Here is a 23,185-nt window from a genome sequence, read left to right as displayed (position 1 = left end):
CTGTCTAAATTTTTCAAGGAATAATCTGGAAATCGTTCCTCAAGAAATTTCCATATAGTATAGGCACAATCAAGAGTAGGCAAACTAGCAATCAAATTTTTGGGCAATCCTCTTATGATAAGATTGATGGTTCTAAGATTGCGAATCATGTCAAGATCTTCTTCGGGTGTGGGATGCAAGGGATCAATATGAGGTGCACAAGGACTAGCAATGTACTTGTTCAAGTGATATTCATTGAAAATCTCAAGCATTTCATTTTTCCACTCATGAAAATACTCTTCATCAAGAATAGGCACTCTATGTCTAAGACTCCCCAAAGTAGACACATCCATCTTCCTCCAAAGGTGTTTAAACCAAGGCAATGGAGACGAGTGGAGAGCCACCATCCGGAGCCTCGTCGGCGTCGCCAACAAAGACGAGCCACGGCCGGCAGGGCCCTCAGGCCGGCGCTCCGTCGAACCACCGCACGCCAGCGGTGGAGGGGCCGGGGGTGCTGCGGCCACGGTGCACTCTCCACCTCCAAGCCAGCCACCGTGGGTGCCGATCCGTCGTGATGACGCTTGTGATAACATTTCCATAGCATCGTCCGACCCACGGACCCACCGCGACCAGCGCCAAGTTCTTCGAGAGCAAGCCCATGAAGACGCTCAAACCACCATCGAGCGGCGGCGCAATACACGCCACCAGTCAGATAGGCAGGCGGGGCCCGCTATGGACCACCAAGCACCGGGAGGCTCCGGTGGCCTACCTTACGAGGTGGGTTGCCCAGCCTTTACCCGTGAGTTGCGGCCATTCCTGTGGCTGTCACACCGCACGTTCAAGCCCGACGTCGGAGATAAGTACAACGGCAAGACCCACCCGTCGGAGTTCCTTAGCATCTACACCATCGCGATGCAAGCCACTGGAGCTCGCGATGACAAGGTGCTTGCCAATTACTTCCCGTTGGCCCTGAAACCCAATGTCATGTCCTGGTTGATGCACTTGCCGACGGATTCCATTTCTTCTTGGTCGGATCTGTGTCATGAGTTCGTTGGTGCCTTCACTAGAGGCCACCAAGCTCATGGCCAGGCGAGCGCCTTGCACATCATTCCCCAGAAGGATGGTGAGAACCTGCGCAAGTACATACAGAGGTTCACCCGAGTGCAATACAACATCCCAGATGTTCATCCCGCCGTCGTGATCAGCGCATTCCATCAGATTGTGCGCAACCGCAAGATGCGCCAAGAGTTGGCGATGAACAAGGTCAAGGAAGTACCCCGGCGAGGACGCCGGTGCGGAAACCGACTCTACGGACGAAGACACCGCCGCCCCGACGAAGAAGGGCCGGCGCCGCAACAGGAAACGCAAGGGCAAGGCCGTGCTTGCCGTCGAGGGGTCCGACGACACCGGCACTGCCAAGAAGGCCAAGGCAGATGACCCCGGCAAGGAGATTGCAGGGTGCGCCGCTTGCCGGGCCTTGGCGGCTGCCGACAAGCCAGGAGGCTCCGACAAGCAATATTGCAAGATCCACCGCACCAAGGGCCATGACCTCCAGAACTGCCGACAAGTCGAGCTGCTTGCTGAAAGGCAAAAAGCCGAGTATGAGAGGCAGGACAAGGAGAAGGGTCAGGATGGTGCCGAAGGATCTGGCAAGAAGCGTGGCGGTCAAGGAGGCCGCCGCGGCAAGGATAACCAGCAAAAGAGGCCCGCTCGGGGCCGCGACAAGAAGCAGGAAGACGATGATCATGACGAGGACGACAAGTTCGGCGAGCATGAGTTCTCGAAAGCTACGAAGGCCATATGCGTCGACGGTGGCGCCTCGCTGCATACCTCTCACCGCCAGCTCAAGCAGTGGGCGCGTGAGATCATAGCAGCGGAGCCATCGTTCGACGCTCATAAGCCACTGAAGTGGTCCAGCACGCCTATCATATTTGACACCGAGGACCACCTTGATCGCACAACTGCGGTCAGGTGTTTGCCATTGTTGGTTTCACCAACGATGCTGAAAGGATCGAGAAGAGGTGTCTAGAGGGGGGTGATTAGACACTAAATGCCAAAAGTTGCAGTTTTTAATATTCTTAAGTTTAAGTGGAGTTTAAGAACAAGTTTAACAAACACAATACATATCAAGCAAGCATGTAATTAGTATATGAGCAGCAGAAAGTAAAGCATGCAACTTGCAAGAATGTAAAGAGAAGGGTTTGGAGTATTCAAACGCAATTGGAGACACGGATGTTTTTGTCGTGGTTCCGATAGGTGGTGCTATCATACATCCACGTTGATGGAGACTTCAACCCACGGAGGGTAACGGTTGCGCGAGTCCACGGAGGGCTCCACCCATGAAGGGTCCACGAAGAAGCAACCTTGTCTATTCCATCATGGCCATCGCCCACGAAGGACTTGCCTCACTAGCGGTAGATCTTCACGAAGTAGGCGATCTCCTTGCCCTTACAAACTCCTTGGTTCAACTCCACAATCTTGTTGGAGGCTCCCAAGTGACACCTAGCCAATCTAGGAGACACCACTCTCCAAGAAGTAACAAATGGTGTGTTGATGATGAACTCCTTGCTCTTGTGCTTCAAATGATAGTCTCCCCAACACTCAACTCTCTCTCACAGGATTTGGATTTGGTGGAAAGAAGATTTGAGTGGAAAGCAACTTGGGGAAGGCTAGAGATCAAGATTCATATGGTTGGAATGGAATATCTTTGACCTCAACACAAGTGTAGGTGGTTCTCTCTCAGAAAATGTGTATTGGAAGTGTAGGTATGTTCTGATGGCTCTCTCCATGAATGAAGAGTGGGTGGAGGGGTATATATAGCCTCCACACAAAATCTAACCGTTACACACAATTTGCCAAACTCGGTGGGACCGAATGGTTAAACTTGGTCGGACCGATTCAGCAAACCTAGTGACCGTTAGGATTTTCGGTGGGACTGAGATGCAGCTCGGTAGGACCGATATGGTTAGGGTTAGGGCATTAACATAATCTCGGTGTGACCGATTTTGGTAATAAGCTAACCAGAGAGTTGGTTAGGCAAACTCGGTGAGACCGATTACACAAACTCGGAGGGACCGACTTTGGTAATAGGCTAACTAGAAAGTTTGCATTGTAATCTTGGTAGTACCGATTGCTCAAACGCGGTGAGACCGATTTTGGTAATGGACATACGCAGAGAGATTACAATCCCATCTCGGTGAGACCGAGATCCCTATCGGTGAAACCGATTTGCTAGGGTTTGTGGCAGTGGCTATGACATCTGAAACTCGGTGGCGCCGGATAGAAAGAATCAGTGGGGCCGAGTTTGACTTTTGGTTTAGGTCATATGTGGATGTGGGAAGGTAGTTGAGGGTTTTGGAGCATATCACTAAGCACTTTGAGCAAGCAAGCCATTAAGCAACACCTCATCCCCTCTTGATAGTATTGGCTTTTCCTATAGACTCAATGTGATCTTGGATCACTAAAATAGAAAATGTAGAGTCTTGATCTTGAAGCTTGAGCCAATCCTTTGTCCTTAGCATCTTGAAGGGGTTCCACATCCTCTAGTTCATGCCACTCCATTGTTGAACTTATCTGAAACATACTAGGTAAAAGTGTTAGTCCAACAAGAGATATGTTGACATTAATTACCAAAACCACCCAGGGAGCACTTGTACTTTCAGATACGCAACCTCAAGGTGACAAAGATGCTAGTTGACGGCGGGGCTGGTCTGAACTTTATCTCGCCCGTTGTGATCAAGAGGCTACAAATTCCTGATGGAGACCTCGAGGAGACGAGCATGTTTCAAGGGGTCAATCCAGGAAAGAGTCAGCCGAATGGTAAGGTCACGTTGCCTATGACGTTTGGAAGCAAGTTGAACTACACGACGGAGAGGATTGTCTTTGATGTAGCCGAGATCCCCTTGCCCTACAATGGGATCCTCGGCCGCTCGACACTAGCCAAGTTCATGGCGGCATCACATTACCCCTACAACACGCTGGAGATGCCTGGGCCGATGACCATCATCACCATCCCCTCCAACAAGAAGGACGCGCTGATCTGCGCTGACCAACTCTACCGGGAAGCAGTTGCAGCGACTGCCACCAAGGCCCTTGCTCCTGCCGCTGAAGCCCCGGGAGGGAAGAAGACCGGCAAGACCTCTCGCACCCACTCCGGCAAGCTTACCTCTTCGGAGTGTTGTGCTCCCGTCGAGGACGTGCCAGAGAGCTCCACCGGCAAGAGCAAGAAATCCAGAGCTGCATCACCAGAGACCAAGAAGGTGTCTGTCAAGGAGGATGGCACGGGAGGGGCTTTCACCATAAGCTCCACCCTCGACAGCAAATAGGAAAGAGCGCTCATCACTTTCTCGCGGGCGAATGTCGATGTGTTTGCATGGCAAGCATCCGACATCCCCGGCATTCCCAAGGAAGTGATTGAGCACCATCTTGCTGCCTGTCCCCATGCATGACCCGTGAAGTAGAAGGTCAAGAAGCATGCTTTGGAACGGTACGCAGTTCACAAGCCACACCTTCATGCAGTACATCCAAGACCTCCGCAGCAAGGTCTGTTTTGCTTCCATGGCGCACCCACGGAGCAACGGCCAGGCGGAGAGGGCAAATGCTAAAGTACTGCAAGGCCTGAGGACCAAGACTTTTGACAGGCTACACCAGAACGGAAGGTGCTGGATTGATGAGTTGCCGGCGGTTCTTTGGTCAATCAAAGCGACGCCAAATCAAGCCACCGGCCAGACACCCTTTGCCCTGGTATACAGGGCAAAAGCAGTTCTCCCCATGGAACTCACATACGGGTCACCTCGAGTGCTCGCTTATGACGAGCTTGAGCAAGAGCAATTGCGGCAAGATGACGCAACGCTCCTCGAGGAAGATCGTCTTCGGGCGGCTGTGAGAGCAGCGCGCTACCAGCAAGCCTTGCGCCGCTACCATAGCCGCAAGGTTCATGCCCGAAGTTTTGAGGAAGGCGACCTTGTTCTTCGGCGCGTTCAATCGGACAAGAATTCCAACAAGTTGACGCCAAAGTGGGAAGGCCCTTATCGGGTAATACGAGTCACCAGGCCCAGCGCACTCCGCCTGGAGACCAAAGATGCTATTCCAGTGAGCAACTCATGGAACATTGAACATCTTCGCAAGTTTTACCCATAAGGCGCGGTTGCCGGGCCCCCCGGCAAACCACCTTTTGTACAAGCCTTGCTGGCAAGGCATGTAACCCTCTATACAAAGCCAGGCGCAGAGCCTGAGCATAAATAAATGAAGCGCTGGCACCTTGAGTTTTAGCATGCATGCTAGGTTAAGTCCCTCCCTCGGTTAGGGTTGATAGTGCTTAGCAGCGACTAACCCCTAGCATAGAGGTCGAGTGTGTGTTTCTCTGTTCCTTTCTGTCCTCTTTGGTTCGCAGGGTACATGGACGTTTCTGCTAAGTTATTTGGAAGAAAGAGAACGAGCCGGCGCTCCGGCCTCGGCAAGCCAAGGTTGTCGGGGGCTGCAGATACAAGAATCCAACCATGGAAAGCCAAGGCTATCGGGGGCTGCAGATTCAGATAAGTCCTTTATCCTCTATTGTGCATTTCTGTATGAAGTTGGGACATATGAAACCTCGTTTTGCTCCTAGACCACCGTGCTCCCCTTTTTTCCTGTACCCAAGTCCCTGGGACGAAACCGGGTCATAGTCGCGGTGGCAAGGGAATAAACGAAGGGCCTAACTCTACTTTGCCCCTGCCTCCGCCAAGAGCGTGAGAATGGTCGACTAAAAGGGGACGGCAAGGCCTGTTACCGGGCGACAATGTTTATCTTAAAAATAACAAGGATTCATTCCTTGGCATGGGCCTCGCTCATGCACAAAGAACCCGGCAAACACCCTTTTTCATTAAAAACATCTCATACAGGTACAATTCATACGGAATAAAAAATATGAGCAAGGGGATTACAAGTCTTAAAATTAACAAGTGCCCGCAGGCTTACAAACTAAAAAGAGATAAGATGCCCGTAATCCTTTTCTTGTCCCTCTCTTCAGAAGGTGGAACAAGATAGCAGGAGGGCAAAAAGAGCGCCTAGGCGAGGTGCGAGGAGCAGAAGGCACCAAGAGAACATCTCGGTGCCGGGAGGGGAGCCGGAAGATGAGGCAGCGGGCCGACAATACGCGACGAAGGCGTCGGTGCCCGCGTACTCCGACTTGACGGCCGCCACCCGCCTTCTTCGCCTTCTCCGACCCTCCTACGCCAGCCGCCCAAGGAGGAGACGGGGAACGCGTTGATGGAGAGCTTGACGAGGAAGGCCCTCGGGCGGCGCGATCAGTCGGAGTCGAGGTTGGCGCCTTCCCGCTCGACGCCCTCGTCGTTGTTTTCGCTGTCCTCCTTGTCACTCTCGCTCGAGGAGGAGTCTTCATGATCGGAGGAGCTCTCCACGTAGCACTTCAGGCGAGTTCCAAGGTCCCCAAAGACCTTGACGAAGAGCAGGTCGTTCTCCACTAATTTGAAATAGAGAACGAGCCCCGCCGTCAGGCTGTGGACATGAGCAAAAGTCTTCCATCCACGGCGAAGGTACATGACGTGAGGAGCGGGGAAGTCGACGTCGACCCGCGTACCGCCGTTCCCGCAGCCCTTCATGTGCAGCCTCAGGGTCTGGGGTGGATCGAGCTCCATCTCCCGGGCAAATGGAGCAGCAAGACGAAGGAGACGACGCGGTGGCCAGCGCAGCCTGATGAAGAACTCACGAGGCGGGTCCCCAGCGTGGCCCTCCATTGGGAGAGGCATCACCGACGGAGGCAAGGCCGATGCGCCGCCCCGTCGCCCTCTTCCCCGAGCGCCATGGCGGCCTCGACCTTGCCCCCTCCCCCTTCCTCTCTTGGCCAGCTCCGCCGCTGCGAGCTCTTGGGGAGGAGGGACGCGCTGTCGAGCAAAGACCCTCGCCGCCATCGTCGAAGGGCCGGCGCCTCCTCTCGCCATGGCAGATGGAAGAAAGAAGTCGAAGTGAATGGAGGCGGATGATGAAAGGATGTGGGATGCCATCCCCCTCCCCCTTCTTATAAAGGGGCGGGGTCGGGGCTCGGCCGCCCCACTCGACCAATTCGGCCATCGGGGGCGTAGGGAATCGAGACCGACCCGCTGCCCCAATCAGCGACGACCCGGTTTCCGCCTCCACCGCCTGCCACCTGCATGGGGGACACGTGGCGAGCAAGCGGAATCGAGGGGATGGGTGAGGCGACCGTTCCCCACCCCGTGATCGTGGGGCGCAGACGCCTTGAAGACCATGACCCGAGTCCACTCAGTAAATGAGTCGCGCCTCTGCTTCTCCCTCTTTTTGTGGGGAAGGCGCGAGCCGCCTCTTTACCACGATGTGATGCATGCGTGCGGAAACCACCCCACGCATGACCCCCACGTCACGCATGACCCTCCACGTCGCGCGTTCAACACGGGTCATGGGGAAGCGCAGCGGACGAAAAAGTTACTACGGTAAAAAAATCCACCCCACCTGCCCGCGCACCGTTCTGGGCCTAGCCCAACAACGCGTCGCGCTTATGTGTGCCCAGGCCCGGGGGCTCCTGTCAGTGTACAAATGTAGGGGCTCTCCTTTTGCCCCCTTTACTTGTGCACGGGCAGTCAGAGCCTCTCCCGCGGCTACACTTAGCAGGGCAGAGGAGGGAAGCCGGAGCATAAGACATCCAAGGCAACACCAAGACAAGAGACACAAAGGGCAAGAGGGTGAGGTGGACTCCCCCGGCAAGACCCTTGCCGGGACGGCCTCCGCGGCCCCGCCAAGAGCCTTGCCGGGGCAACTTTCCTGACGCCAACGGAGCGTGCCTCCCTTGAGCCCAAGGGTTCCAACGCCATCAACCACATTGGGACCAAGGCTCGGGAGGCACCTCCGTGGTGGCATGTAGATCTTTGTCAAGATCATAAACACACGAGATCAGATGAGGACCAGAAGACGACGACCCTCAGCAGGATCCTAGCCGAGGAAATCCACAAGATCCCCGGCAAGATCCTTGCCGGGGACGACCACGACGCCACGGCAAGACCCTTGCCGGGGCCCCGGCAAGATCCTTGCCAAGGACATCAACAAGGCCGTAGCCGGGCCCACGTCTGCCAAGACTCCACCACCGTCCCCATGCAGCTGTTAGCTCAACCAGCTGGGCAGGCGCCTGCGTGGCGACGTGCGGCCTCTATGCCAACTCAGCAAGCACCTACGTCGTGGCATGCAAATCTTCCTGAAGACTCCGCCTCCGCGCCAGCACAGCAGCCGGCCAACGTGGCACAGCAATGCCTCGTTAGCTCGGACGCGCATCGGAACCAGGCGAGGCAGCGACAGCTGGGACGAGCTTCCTTGCCGTCCCCGATAAAGCAAGAGGGGCACGTCGGCAGCGCATTAAATGTGTTTGTCCAACGGTGCCAGAGGATAGACTCATCCACTGTACACCTTTCCACCTCATGTGTGCCACTGTGGCAACCCCTTTTGTCTATAAAAGGAGGCCCGAGGCATCCAGGAGAAGGATTCGGATCTTTTGGGCAAGTTACACCCCGTAGCTAGCTCAAGAACACAAGAACACTCAAATACATCCACCAAAGCAGGACTAGGGTATTACGCATCTCCATGCCCCGAACCTGGGTAAACGATATGTGTGCTTCCTGTCAGACCCGCACTTTGCACAACCCCACGCCCACCAACCGTAGAAGGGATCCCAGTGATTCCATAGGTGTCGATTTCCCCCGACACGTACTTTCGCTGCTTGATCGGTCGGAACGAGAAGAAGTTCGAGTACATCAACCGCGTTGTCAAACGCTTCCGCTTTCGGTCTACGAGGGTACGAGGACACACTCTCCCCCTCTCGTTGCTATGCATCTTCTAGATAGATCTTGAGTGAGGTAGAATTTTTTTGAATTGCATGCTACGTTCCCCAACAGGTTTCACGTCGAAAACAAAAAAATGATGCAATTAATGGGCTAATAACTGATTTTTGCCTATTCCCAAAGCAAGAAGTCCTATGAATAGGAAATTCAAATCTGAAAAGAAGTACTACTAAATGGAAGCAACGAAATAATACAAAGAAATAGACATGTCCTACCCACTAGCTTCCTGCTTCTCATGCCCAACGTCTTTGGACCATCAGATCCTAACTAGAAGAGATCTAAACCACTGGCTCGGGAAAATAAAGGGAAGAATCTCCCAACAATTTATCAATCTATCTCGACCATCGGATCCTAGCTAAGCGATCTAGATCCTTTTTATATATAAGTCACTTTTGGTCTTGAAATTTCATTTCATGGTTGATGCAATTTATCGTATTGTGGTATTACTTCTCAAAAGATTGTAACCTTTAGACATAGTCCCTCCATCGTGGGTTTTTAGTCACATGTTTAAAACCCCAACAATCAAGAAGGACCTAAATGGGTGATATAGTCAGCATATTAATGCTACATGCATAACCACCCCTCTCCTTCATGCATAGGTTGGTTTCATGTTGTAAACCAATACATGATGCACTTTAATGGGCTCATAACTGATTTTTGCCTATTCGCAAAGCAAGAAGTCCTACGAATTGGAAATTCAAATCTGAAGTAGAACGTAAGCAACAAAAAATAAACAGAGCATTGGACATGTCCTACCCACCAGCCTCATGCTTCTCATGCCCAACGTGTTTGGACCATCAGATCCTAGTTAGAAGAGATCTAGACCGTCGGCTTGGGAACATAAACATGAAAACCTCCCAACATTTTATCAATGTGTTTGGACCATCAGATCTGAGATAAGCAATCTAGATCCTTTTTATGTATAAATCAAATTTGATCTTGAAATTTCATAGCATGGTTGATCGACTTTATCAATCCGAGCTAACTGATCTAGATCCTTTTTATATATAAATCAAATTTGGTATTGAAATATTATAGCATGGTTGATGCAATTTATCAGTATTGTGATTTTACTTCTCAAAAAGACTGTAAAATTTAGATATGCTCCTTCCCTCATGGGTTGTCAGTCACATACTTATGGTCCCAACAATAAAGGAGGACTTAATTGGGTGATATAGTCAACATATTAATGCTACATGCATAACCAACCCTCACCTTCAGGCTGGTCATAGTGGGGAGTAACTTATACTAGTGTCATGCATATGACACGAGTCTAAATTACTATCTTCATAGTGCAAAGTAATATAGTATCAGTGTCATAGATGGCTTCATTTATTAGCTTGTAGACTCATCCTTTATCAGAAAGCGCTATGTTACAGTAACATATTATGTTACTCCAAACACCTCTCTCTTTATTAACTACATGCCACATAAGCAAAAAATTCTTGAAGTGCGCTATGCTACTACCTAAGTTACTCCCACTATGACTAGCCTCATGCATATGTTGGTTTCACATTGAAAACCAAAACATGATGCAAATTAATGGGCTCATAACTGATTTTTGCTTATTCCCAAAGCGAAAAGTCCTACGAATAAGAAATTCAAATCTAAAAAGAAGAACTACTAGAACGGAAGCAACAAAATAATACAAAGCACTGGACATTTCCTACCCACCAGCTTCTCATGTCCAACATGTTTGGGCCATCAGATCCTAGCTACAAGGGATCTAGACCATCGGCTTGGGAAAATAAACACAAAAAGCTCCCAACAATTTATCAATGTGTTTGGACCATCAGATCCGAGCTAAGCGATCTAGATCCTTTTTATATATAAATCAAATTTGGTCTTGAATTTTTGTAGCATGGTTGACGCATTTTATTAGTATTGTGGTATTGCTTTTCAAAAAGATTGTATCTTTTGGATACTTCCTCCATTGTGGGTTGTTAGTCACATCTTTAAAATCCCAACAATCAAGAAGGGTGATATAGTCAACATATTAATATTACATGCATACTCCTTCATGCATGGGTCGGTTTCACGTTGGAAACCAAAACATGATGCAAAATTGTTGGCTCATAACTGATTTTTGCCTATTCCCAAAGCAAGAAGTCCAACCAATATGAATTTTTGGAAAAATAGAACGGAGCCAAAGGAAGAAAATGCAGTGGACATGCTTGCAGCCTTCTACTGCTACTCATGCCCAACGTATTTGAATCAACAGATCCGTGCGAGAAGCGTGTCCCCCCGCCCCCAAAAAAACGGGAACTATGCTCTTCTTTCTAAACCATATTATTTCTTCCCACGGCGAATGTGGAGTTTAGCTGGCCTCCTCACTCATCACTCTGCTGTCCCCGAAAGCCATTTTTTTCTTCTTTGTATTCGGGGTACAAGTCATTAAAGCAAGTCGAAACAATCTTTGTCCGTGCCACTGTGCATTCGATTCGTGACCAGATACATTTCAGTTCCTTTTTTTTTATTTGGATACATTTCAGATTTCATTAGCTTTTTATTTTTTCGAGACATCAGATTTCATTAGCCGAACAAGGAAACTTTTTGGCAGCAGCAATCGCGCACCCGAAGCCCAGTGCAGTGGCCCACCACCCACCCACAGACGACCGTTGGGGGGCGCCGGTCCGGTCCGGTCCACTTTAAAAGGCAGCCCCGTGCGCATCCACCAAATCGATCGATCCATTTCGAAAACGCGACCCGACTTCCCAATTTCCCCCCTTTCCCGTCCCCATTCCAGCCCAGCCGCCGTCTCGCTGCCCGTTGCTCCCCTTTCTTCCCCCGAGAGCTAACTCCCCGCCCGCCGCAACCACAGCCGGAGAGAGAGAGAGAGAGAGCGCGAAGAAGGCGCGCCGCCGCGAGGACGACCGAGGCCGAGGAGAGATGGCGTCGAGGACGGCGTCCAAGGACATCATCACGCTCAAGGGCTCCGCCGCCATCGTCAGCGAGTTCTTCGGTACGCGCGCGCCGCCACCCGATCCCCCTCCTCCCTCCTCCCCTCTCCAGTGTCTGATCGCGTGATTCGGTGGCAGGTTACGCGGCCAACAGGTGCGCGACGTCGTCTCTATCCCCGACGCCGGTTTATTTGAGATGGAGCGGGTAAGAGCAAAATTTCGGCAATGGGGATTGATTCGTGGTGTTTGGTGTGGCTGCAGCATCCTGTACAACCGCGGGGTGTACCCGGAGGAGAGCTTCGGCAAGGTGAAGAAGTACGGCCTCCCCATGCTGCTCACGCAGGACGAGGCCGTCAAGACCTTCCTCACCAACCTCACCTCCCAGCTCTCAGGTTCGTCGTCCTCATCTGAGATCTCTTGTTCCGCCTTGTTTTGCTCATCGAGGAAGGAGCATCCATTATTTTGCTCCTCACCTGTATGTTGCTGCGGACTGCAGAGTGGCTGGAGGGTGGGAAGCTGCAGAGGATTGTGCTGGTCATCATGAGCAAGGCCACCGGCGAGGTGCTCGAGCGCTGGAACTTCAACATCATCACTGACGGCGAGGTCGTCGAGAAAGGGTATGCACGCCGCTCTGATTCCCCCTGCCTTCCTGTCTCTTCGATCATCCGATTCAGTCCTAAATTCCTAATCGAACTGAAGAAACAGCGGTTGATATGACGCTTCTGATGGCTTGTCAGGGCGGTGAAGGAGAAGAGCGACAAGGAGATCATGAGGGAGATCCAGGCCATCATGCGGCAGGTCAACTCCTGCATCTCCTTCCTCCCCTGCCTCGACGAGCCATGTAAGGAAGGATAAGCATTAAGCAAAGCCATGCCGCCATTGCTCCACACCCTGTTGGTTGTACCTTGCGCTCTCAGTTGGGGCACTCTCTCCCTCTTTTAACTGTCGCGTCGATCATTTTGGGCAGGCATATTCGACGTGCTGGCCTACACCGACTCGGACACCACCGTGCCCTTCACCTGGATGGAGAGCGACGCCAAGCTCATCGACAACCCGCAGATGGTGAAGCTGCACTCGTTCGACACCAAGGTAACAACAACAATTCACTCATCCTCCGTCCATCGGTGGTTGCACTGCTCCATGAAACCTAATGCTAATGGTGTGTTTCTGTGACGGCAGATCCACAAGGTGGACACGCTGGTGTCGTACAAGGTGGACGACTTGGACGAGCAGTGACCTGTGGATGTGACCCAGAGCGTCCAGACATCCCCTGTAGGCGTGAAGCTCTCTCTGTGTGAATCGTTCATTCACGTCTGGCCGTCGTTATCGTACTGTTACCCCCCTGCCTCCCTGCGTCTACCAAAACCTGTACTGTTATTTCTCAAGAAAAAGTACTGTTATGTTATACCTGAATTGGATGTATCGCCTGCCGTTTTCCACGCACAGGCTCTAAGGCGAAGTTTGCCAAACAAACCCTATGTGTCAGTTTTGTCAAATAACTACTCCCTCCGTTCCAAATTACTTGTCGCGGATATGAATGTATCTAGATGTATTTTAGTTCTAGATACATCCATTTCTGCGACGAGTAATTTGGAACGGAGGGAGTACGTGTCAGTCTGCCTCATTCAACATGTAAACAAAAGCGGCCTTCACGCTTTTCAGTGTCACAAGTAACTCCTGTATTGGATCTAAACCGGAAAACTAACAACAGCTCCTGTAACAACAGCACCGAGCAAATTGAAACTCGGGAAACCTTACAGAGTTTGTTTCCATGGCTATATATTTACCTAGATAGCCATTCCTATAGTCTTAAAATATGGCTCCCGAATACAGGAATACATTTACAGTCAGGGATGCCTAAGACTGGCTTCGAACTATGTTCAGCTGTATGGACGGGCCACTTCTATGGTGGACATTAATTTAGGGGTATGTTTTCCCATTTATTTTTTATTATCAATGGGCAATGGGCAATGGGCAAGCAAACCCTCTCCACCTTGGGCAGGGCGAAATTGGGCTCAAAACCAACATACCCCAGATATAGATGCCCTCTGTCGGACAAATGACGCAGGATCAATCTACAAGCGAGCGCATCCCCTGGTAAATCACGCCAGGGCGAAGATCGTCCAGAGTATCAGCAACTCTGTAGCCACTATACTCCCTGAGGAGTGTCCAACCACGCCGTGATAGAAAATCTCTGAAGTCGTCTTCAGTGTAGAATGTCTTATCTTCTGTCCGGACTGTCATGCGGTCTGCATCTTCAAATGTGCAGAGTTTGATTGTTATCCCTGAAAATGAACATCCGGGGATGAGATTGTAACCACTTCCTCCGCACAAATATAAGGTGTTCTAACTTTTTTGTGAATCAGATGTATATAGACACGTTTTAGTTTGTTTGTTCACTCATTTCAGTCCATATGTAGTCCATATTAAAATATCCAAAACATCTTATATTTGTGAACGGAGGGAGTAGAATTCTTGTAATGGAGTTAAAAAGAACTTCAATAGTGATTAAACCAACAATTGCTTTGCTTCATACATATTGAAACAATTTCAATAACAATGTGAATACACAACACAGGTTGCCGAATAGGTTCATCTCAGTGGGGTCATCATGATCATTACTGGAAGCATCAAAATGAATGCCCATGAGCCATGCATAGAAGATTTACCGATTACTGACCAGTGACCAAGATGATGCAAGATAGATGCAAAATTCATCAAGTCGGGAAGGAAAAATGAACAATAATTTATCAATGATCCATAGAACTATACTATGTCCTTTTTGGTTCTTAAGATAAGAAAAGTAAAGAATCTTATTTCTTGGAGAAGAATACATTTCACAATTACCATTATCAAGATGAAGAGTATATACTCCGACTGGCATGTCCCTGTCCAAGGAACGAACAACCTCGTCCTCATCTTCAAGCCAAAAAGCTCGCCTTGTTCTTAATCCAAAGGCCGATTTGATGGCCTCTTTAATTGCCTCGGCAGTACCATCAATCCCTATTCTTTTAGTATAGTCACCCCACTTGACTAGGATGACCCTCCCACCATAAGTACCTTGATTATCTCCACCTGTATGAGGTTTATGCAGGTTTCCCAATCAATGCAACAGATTAAGAAAAGGAACATAAATAATTGAGTTGACCTGAGAATGTTATTATTCAGTGCTAATTTGTGTTGCTAGAGGTGAGTGTTTGTTCCATCCAAGCAAAGTTCTAGCACCTTAAAACATAGTCATAAAATTTATGTGTTACCTATCAAGTAGAAATACACTAAAACAGTAGCAGCAAGCCATCGAGTAATAGGACTATCAACAGATGTTTCCACATTCTAAAAATTGCACCTATGAAGAGTTCGTTACGTTTATAGGTTCTTAAAATCTTTTTTGTCTTCAGGTTTCTTAAAGGAGCAGGATATTCACATAACCAGAACAAACACTAATCCAGTTAAACACCAAATTCAGTTCATCAACTGAACAGTTGGACAGCAGCATTCCCAATCGTTCCAGTTTCATGCTGTTGAAAATCCCTAAGACCTTATAATGTATTCAACTTTCATTGTGTATGAACCAGTACCGTTAGTTGAGGTGTCTCTCCAGTTCCATGGATTCACACCATTGGTTGCAACTGCATCAGCTGTCGTTAAGGCAAGTGGATGACTCGCTGTAAAACAGAAACAGGCAAAAAAATAAATTCACCACTGATCATACCCTTGTCTTCACAAACCATAACTGCACTAGGCAAATATTGATGACAGAAGTTGGATTATCAAAATACATGAACTGAATAATAAAACGATAAGGTGCAATTCAAGTTTGAGTTAGTACCAAACTGGTCAAAACGTCATCTTTACATGATGGCGCATCTGACTTTTTTTCCTTGATTAGTGAGCTATTCGGTTTAGATGTCAGGTTTTTTCACGAGTGAAGTGCAACAGAGGTCCTACAAGTATACCGAGGGTGTCAAGCAGTGGTGTAGCCAACGGGTGTGCCATGGACACCCAGAATTTTGAGGTATTTTTTTACCATATAGGAATTTGTCCAAGTTAACCCTTTTAAACAGCCCCCAAGCGTAATAGGCAATAGCCCAATCAATTATGTTCTAGTGTGCACACCCACAATTTTATTTCTGGCTACGCCACTGGTATCAAGTTAGTCCTAATAGTGCGGAAGTGCGTATTTGTGTCCTGTGCAATAAGTGAGTCACAAAAGGTCCTACCTGGGCCAAAACAGTGTTGGCCTGCATCATGGTGGGTCGAGCACACTGCCACATAGGCTGAGGGTCACTTGGCAGCAAAACTCTCGCCAGGCAGTTACAAAACCTTTTCCAGCTACAAAAATGTTGAATTTTCTAATCATAAATCCTTTTCTCCATCCTCCTATTTATTACCTCTCTTCTTCTCCTACCAACTGCTCCTCTCTCTCTCTCTCTCCACTTTTCCAACACCCCACCTCTTTCTCCTCTATCCCATTGTTGGGAGACCCTTCTCCTGTTTATCAGCAGGGACGCGGGCAAGATGGGTACTTCTTCATTCGCCGGAGCTGACCTCTGCTGCTCGCCTCCGAATCACCCCTGAACATCACACGATTTGCCCTTCAGCTGGCCTAATTAGCAGTGGTCAACCCACCACACTTGGAGGTCAGAACTGATTCAGCCACGATAGGACCTGCAACGCCTCACTTATTGCATTACTGGGACTAAATATGCACTTCCATACATTAGGACTAACTCGACACTCTCTGCCAGTATACTTGTAGGATTTCTAATGCACTTTACTCTTTTTTTGTTAATTTACAATGATATAACTGTGCTTTTCAATCAAAGATAATTTCTTTCCCTGCATTCTCCTTTTGAGAGTTTTTAATCTCCATGTTTCAGTCTAAACAGTGTTAAAATTATGTATCTTACCATCTGGCAATTTTTTTTATAAAACCTCACCAGTTTTCTTTCTAGAATGAAGTTAACAACTAGTCAGTAATGAGAAAAAAAAAAGCTCTACAAGGCTAAGAAAAAAAGGCCTCACCAAGAAACTCAGTATTGTTGACACATTTTTGGTGTGTTCACCCATTAAATGAAAATAACAACTGGTCCACAAACGACTTTAGCTCAAGCTTGGTATGTTAACCTCTAGGCAGGCACAACGTTCTGACAGAATATTGAGCCAAGTAAGTGGAAGATCATAGGTATAAACACGAAAGATGCTGACAAAAGGAGATACAGAAAGAAATAGGTAGCAATTAGTGCAGGGGAAGAATATATTAGTACCTTCAACAGGGCCAAATGGAATGTTGGCATCTTCAAAACCTAGATTGATAGCAGTGAACATGAATCCATAAGCTAACAGAAATCCAATCGATCATAAATCAAATATAAACACAAGTCCCAATGTTCAGTTACTAAACCCAGCAGTCATTATTGAGTAAGCAGACCCACCAGACACATATAAATCCAAAACCATATCAGATAGTGCTATCTAGTATGCACCCACCGACACACAACCCCGAGCTGGAGACCCATACAAATTGCAATGAACTAACTTCATGCTACTACACAATGTTGTGCCAGTAGTCAGCCAATGAACTGGACAGAAAACAACACTGTAATATCCGAATTTCTGCCGTTAGGTGCTTCTAACAGCTTAAGTTGCTATTAATTGGCGGTGCACAGGCAATAATTAATTGATGCGTACCTAAATTTACACTGATTGTATACCTAATCCGTTGATCTATGGTCAAAACTCGAGGTTGTAAGTTGTCATACTACTGTGACGAAGAGTTGAAATGCCTCTATCCATTTCAGCACAAAAAGCAAGGCTGTCTTAGTCAGAAGGATAAGGGGGAGCATCATACCTTTATCCGCGAATTGCAGGTAAGACTCGATCTTGGAGGTGGGCGTGGGGCTCTTCGCGGCGCCACCTCCACCACCACTCCCCGCGGGCGAGGCGGCCGCCTTCCCGCGGCGCTTGAGCAGGTCGTCGATCTCCTTGTAGTAGGCCATCTTGGCAGAGCCGTTCCCGCCGGCGCCGGCGCTGCTGCGGGCGTGGCTGCGCGCCTTCTTGAACTCCTTGAGGAGGTTGCGCCACTTGTCGGTGCACATGGTCGGGGAGCGGTCGAAGCCCTGCTCCCGCATCTTGGCGGAGATGGCCTCCCAGAGGTGCTTGTTGGACTTGGAGGTGTTGAAGTGGTTGTCCATCTCGCGCCGCAGCGCGATGAGGCTGAGCGTCTCGTCCTGGACCCAGGTCTCGGCGCGCTTCTTCGGGGCCGAGGCCCGCGAGGAGGAGTCGTGGTCGTGGGCGCCGCCGTCCTCGCCGCTGCTCTCCGGGAGCAGCAGCGGCGGGGTAGGCGGCTGCGGCCCGGAGAGGAGCATCGTCGCGGCGGAGGAGCGGCGCGAGGTGGTGGGGTGGAGCGAGACTGTGTTGCGTGCGTGAGGCGAGAGGGGAGCGGTGGTGGGAGTGGAGGCTCACTGGAGAGCGCAGCCGGGGCCCCTCTCCCGACGAGGGACGGTCGGGGTCTCCGGGGAGGAGGACAAACTTATCAGAGGACGGCCCTGCTGAGCCCGGCCCGGCCCGGCCATGACCCGTATGGCCAGCGTAGCGGGCTAGTCGAGCCCAGTAAATTTCAGGTAGCACATCCAAGTCGAATCCTCCTCAAGGCCTAAACCCACAACCTCCCTCGCCTACTCTTTTTCTTTTGTAATCCTCAAAAAAGAAAAAACTCTATTTCTTTTGTCTAAAAAAACTACTCTCTTTCTTGAAAGAAGTTCATAGTTCACCCTAAAATGTGGGCTCACGGACACATAACCCCCCTGAAGTGACCCTAAAATTTACAAAACCGGCAAATCATACCCTTGAACGGTTTTGGGGCTGACGTCACATTTTAGGTGGTTTTGATTGATAATTACGATGTTGACCATTTTTCTTTTACCCTTCGGCTGTGAGGATGTTGAACCCAACAAAAATAAGGGATGACCCGATCAATTTAGGCAGTCTTCATTAGATCAGGATTGAACTCCAACCGTTGTGAGGAGTAGCTGGCATGGCATCAGCGACTTCATCCTCCGCAGGGGCAGCGGCTCCGGTCTTTTGTTGGCATGCAGCCTGATGTTGAATCTTAATTTGTACGCATGGTAGAAATTTTAGGACGAAAGAACGAAGGCACTAGCTGAAAATAGTCAGAGCAGATTGAATCGAACTATCAAAGCTGACGAACAGTTGGTGGAACGATCGACAATTGGGCCTCTTGCTCACCACAGAGGAGCCTATGCCACCACGGACAAGCTTCGGCAGCAGCCAGCTGACTCCATGGTGGGTTGGTGGCCAAGTTTGACGCGAAGCACAACGATGGCGGTGGAGCGGCCGCCCGCCAGAGTGACGGGCTGGCGCCATCGTGGTCTTGAACCAGCATGTGGGGAGCGTCTCCGTGGTCCAAGAATAAGATCAAGCCGTCTATCTTCGTAGTGTCGCACGGCTCCAATGCGGCAGATGTTACCGCCGGCGTTGACATCATCGACTCCATTCCACGGGCCACATCTCCCACGCAAGCAACACGGCGACTACGTCTCGGCGCTTGTCAGAAGTGTTGCCCTTTGGTGCTGGGCGCCATCCATAGTGGACGAAGCTCGGGTCGATGGGCTTGCCGGAGAGCCGCCAGCAGCGCTGGGAACACCGGGGGGGCTCAGGAAAGGCGGCAGAGGCGTCGGGCATCCTTAGAGCTAGGGAATCATGCACAACGGTGGCAGTCCAAAAACGAGGAAGACAACGTCCATGCTGTAATTCGGGAGGTGAACCATGCTACTTCTTGAACTTGCGTTGGTTTTTCCCTTGAAGAGGAAAGGGTGATGCAGCAAAGTAGAGATAAGTATCCCCTCAGTTAGAGAATCAAGGTATCAATCCAGTAGGAGACAACGCACAAATCACTAATACCTGCACAAACAATCAAACAACTTGCACCCAACGCGATAAAGGGGTTGTCAATCCCTTTACGGTCACTTGTAAAGGTGAGATCTGATAGAGATAGATAAAACTAAACAAAAGATAAAGTAAATATTTTTGGGCTTTTTTGGTTTATATATCAGAAAGTAAAAGATTGCAAAATAGTAGATCGGAAATTTATATGATGGAAAATAGACTTGTGGGCCATAGGTTTCACTAGAGGGTTCTCTCAAGATAGCAAATAATACGATGGGTGAACAAATTACTATCGAGCAATTGATAGAAAAGCGCAAAGTTATGATGATATCTAAGGCAATGATTATGAAATGTAGGCATCACGTCTGTGTCAAGTAGACCGACTCCTGCCTGCATCTACTACTATTACTCCACACATCGACCGACTCCTGCCTGCATCTAGAGTATTAAGTTCATGAAGAACAGAGTAACACATTAAGTAAGATGACATGATGTAGAGGAATTAACTCAAGCAATATGATGTAGACCCCATCCTTTTATCCTCGATGGCAACAATACATCCATTGGGCATCAAAGTTCACCACCAGTGCAAATATAGAGAACAAAGCAGCATATTACATACACTAGCCGTCAAAATTGGCCACCATTGCAAATAAATGCGGCAGCAAAACAAGAGCATAACTGAAACAACTTCAGAAGAGCTCAAGAAACATGGTATCCACCATGCTGGCAATAAGCTTTGCAAGCTTATTAGCTTTGTCGTGTTTGGCGCTAAAATTTCCAACGCTTGCTGTTGCACCAGAAAGTATGCACCTGAATGCTCCAGGGACTTCCGCAGTCCTTCCGCTTCTTGTCGCAGCACAACTGATCGATGTCTTTCAGCTTGTAGTTGAGACTCAACAAACCAAACTGATTCAGACAGTGAGTTTGAATAGCTTGTGCAAGCGGTAGTGGCCAGTAACTCCAACACTAAGCCAAGACAGGACTTTGGGGTTGTCTCACTGTCTTCGAGATAGTCTTCCTTAGTTGTTTTATCAGCTTTGTTGTAGACCAACAAGGATGTGTCACTATCCTGAACCTTATCTGCATTACTTACTTTACCATTGCTTAATAAGGCACTATTCCCCAATATTCTGTCAGCATTCTAAAAGAAGAAACAAGCAGACACATAACAGTTTAGCATGTACTAGTATATGAAACTCATTTCGGTGAACCAGTTCATTAGTAAGGTGGACAGGATTAAACTACCAAGTCTTCTATTGCCAAGTACTAGTACATAATAAAAGCATTAAACAAACATATATCTATGTCCTATGGTCACTGCATTGTCTTGCCAAATCAAAATAGAGACACGGTTCAAATCATATCAGTTCAAGACAAAGTAGCAGCGAAAGAATACAAAGCGTGGGAAACTACACGGCACAACAAGATTTCGGATGAGTGCCACGGGTCTACATGTACAACAACAGTATTGGCTCTGTTGTGATGCTAGTAATGTGCATGATATGAGAAGTCAACTGTATACACAATTGAAATTGAAATCAACAGAGCTATTGATAAGAGCAAGCCTGTTAAAGAAACATGCGTGAACATACATGTTGTGTCATTGAAGTTTCGATTGGATCCTTCAATTTAAAAAATAAGTTTGTATGAGTAAATACAGTGATACAAGAGCAAAGCAGTATGCACGATAGCAATCATAGTTAAAAAAGACGCGCCTAAGCGAGCGCTTAAGCACGCCTAGGCTCTAGGCGTTGGCGAAACGCATTGCGCATAACTACGCTTAATCTGTGCATAACTGCGCATAAGCATGCGCTTTGGTCAGTAAAGCGCAAGGCGGTGGAAAACGCACAATTAACGCCTAGCGCTTTTTTGAACTATGATATCAATGGAATCTTAAATTAGAACAATTGTTCGTCGGGTTTAGGCACTTGTTCTACATGAACAGAGTACAGTAAGACGCAAGAACATAGTACTTAAAAATAGAAAATGAGCTCATAGACCTTACCACATTCTTGGTTCAGGACCAGTACAGAACAAGGCGTTCCCAGTCATCGTCCAGTAAATGTGTCTTAGGAGAATGTAAGCGAATTTGATGAGTTTCTTTGCCGGTGAAGTACGTTTTCTTCAGGTAATTCCGATACTGCCACCAAGCATTCTTGAAGATAGCAGAGGTATTAGCACAGGTTACCTCATCTTGAGTTTCCAAATCGGTCCTTCTCTATAGAGAAAAATGGAAAAAATTATTGTATTATAACCATCATGGAGGTAGGATGTATGGGACAAATCAAAGTAATTGCCATGAATAACATTACTTACACATAACTCCTAGACAAACACCTGCAACTGGCATTTTCCTTCATCTTGTAAGTGCATCTAGTGCCCCTTAGTGATTTTGGTGTATTGAAGACTTATAGGTTAAGGGACTAATGTGTTTTTGAGTGTACACAGGTCTATAAGTCTATGAGTAGTTTGATATTTACAGAGAAAGTCGACCCCTAAAAATGAGGTTCTTCGACTGAAGACTTTGGATTTCTGAAGACTTTGAAAGTGAAGAAATTGGTGCAATCCTAAAGACTTGGTATTCATTTGAGGAACATGAAGCATGAAGACTTTTGTTTTCGTAGTTTCATTTTCTCTTTCTTGAGTCATAGGAAACACCGTACTGTTAAAGGGGGTTGAGGAAATATTAAGGAAAAAATTTCCATGTGATGCTCAACTGAAAATCCTTCACCTACCAATCCCTTCGAGTGAAGCCATTGGAAATCTCATACAGTTCAGTCATATTCTTCAGTGACAGAGACGAAATTCTTCTGGTCTCTGAGGAATTTGTTCTGACTGAGGAGTTAGGAATTCGCCAGTGCGGATTGCCTACACAGTGAGGAACTTGATAGCCCTGAGGATTTTGCTACTCAAAATTCCAACTGTTGCTGTGCTATGCGCCAGCTATCCCAAAATATCTACCCACCTAACGGTCATATCATTGAAGGGCATTTATGTCTTATCATGTCGGGCTGCTTCCTAGGCTATAAATAGCCGCCCCCTACAACCACTAGTTGGTTGGCTGCTCCAAGAGAGAAACTGACACTTGTCATTTGAGAGCATCCCATCCTCCGAGGACTTTGAGCAAAAATCATCAAGTGAGGAAAACCAAAACCCAAACACCTACAAACCCCAAGTGATTGAGCATCACTGAAGAGATTGATCCTGCATGGATCCGACGCTTGTTACCTTTGAAGACTGTGCTTCTTCCAAACGGTTAGGCGTCAAGGTCTAGAGCATCCAAGAGGAATTGTGGATCGCCGAGTGGCCAAGTTTGTGAAGGTTTGGAAGTCACCTAAAGACTTACCATGAGTGATTGGGCGAGGTCTGTGTGAACTGCGTGTTTAGAACTGGGTGTCCGGGACTGTGTGTCCTCAGGTTTAAATACCTAGCCGCTCTAACCAGACGTACAACTGTCATAGCAATTGGAACTGGTCTACCAAATCATTGTCTTCACCAAGCACACCGGTCCTATTTCCTCAACTCTTTCATTTCCTCATAACTGTGTTGAGTGCT

The 23,185-nt window shown here is 48.4% G+C and overlaps 2 protein-coding genes across 2 annotated transcripts; one reads left to right on the top strand and one right to left on the bottom strand.

Moving 5' to 3' along the window:
- Positions 1-11,506: 11,506 nt before the first annotated feature.
- LOC125538781 (mitotic spindle checkpoint protein MAD2) lies at positions 11,507-13,192 on the top strand. Its single transcript, XM_048702070.1, has 7 exons — positions 11,507-11,781; positions 11,858-11,873; positions 11,981-12,111; positions 12,216-12,336; positions 12,457-12,560; positions 12,687-12,808; positions 12,899-13,192. The coding sequence occupies exons 1-7, from the start codon at positions 11,709-11,711 to the stop codon at positions 12,953-12,955; spliced, it is 624 nt and encodes a 207-aa protein (XP_048558027.1). The 5' UTR covers positions 11,507-11,708; the 3' UTR covers positions 12,956-13,192.
- Positions 13,193-13,381: 189 nt separating this feature from the next.
- On the bottom strand, positions 13,382-18,414 carry LOC125538780 (trihelix transcription factor GT-1-like). The gene is made up of 5 exons (XM_048702069.1): positions 17,571-18,414; positions 16,987-17,025; positions 15,298-15,384; positions 14,567-14,794; positions 13,382-14,004 (listed from the first exon to the last, which is right to left on the bottom strand). The coding sequence occupies exons 1-5, from the start codon at positions 18,085-18,087 to the stop codon at positions 13,790-13,792; spliced, it is 1,086 nt and encodes a 361-aa protein (XP_048558026.1). The 5' UTR covers positions 18,088-18,414; the 3' UTR covers positions 13,382-13,789.
- Between the last annotated feature and the right edge of the window lie 4,771 nt (positions 18,415-23,185).

Source organism: Triticum urartu, chromosome 2 (assembly GCF_003073215.2).
Source record: "Triticum urartu cultivar G1812 chromosome 2, Tu2.1, whole genome shotgun sequence".
NCBI lineage: Eukaryota > Viridiplantae > Streptophyta > Magnoliopsida > Poales > Poaceae > Triticum > Triticum urartu.
The sequence above is the reverse complement of the archived record's forward strand: the minus strand, read 5'-3'. Positions and strand labels throughout refer to the sequence as shown.

What these genes read in the sequence shown, in the direction of transcription:
- LOC125538781 (XM_048702070.1), top strand. Translation starts at nt 11,709, where the DNA reads ATGGCGTCGAGGACGGCGTCCAAGGACATCATCACGCTCAAGGGCTCC. An exon ending in CCTCACCTCCCAGCTCTCAG is followed by an intron (nt 12,112 to 12,215) that starts GTTCGTCGTCCT and finishes TGCGGACTGCAG; the next exon opens with AGTGGCTGGAGGGTGGGAAG. An exon ending in GGCGAGGTCGTCGAGAAAGG is followed by an intron (nt 12,337 to 12,456) that starts GTATGCACGCCG and finishes ATGGCTTGTCAG; the next exon opens with GGCGGTGAAGGAGAAGAGCG.
- LOC125538780 (XM_048702069.1), bottom strand. Translation starts at nt 18,087, where the DNA reads ATGCTCCTCTCCGGGCCGCAGCCGCCTACCCCGCCGCTGCTGCTCCCG. An exon ending in CCTGCAATTCGCGGATAAAG is followed by an intron (nt 17,026 to 17,570) that starts GTATGATGCTCC and finishes CTATCAATCTAG; the next exon opens with GTTTTGAAGATGCCAACATT. An exon ending in TCCATTTGGCCCTGTTGAAG is followed by an intron (nt 15,385 to 16,986) that starts GTACTAATATAT and finishes TCTGTTTTACAG; the next exon opens with CGAGTCATCCACTTGCCTTA.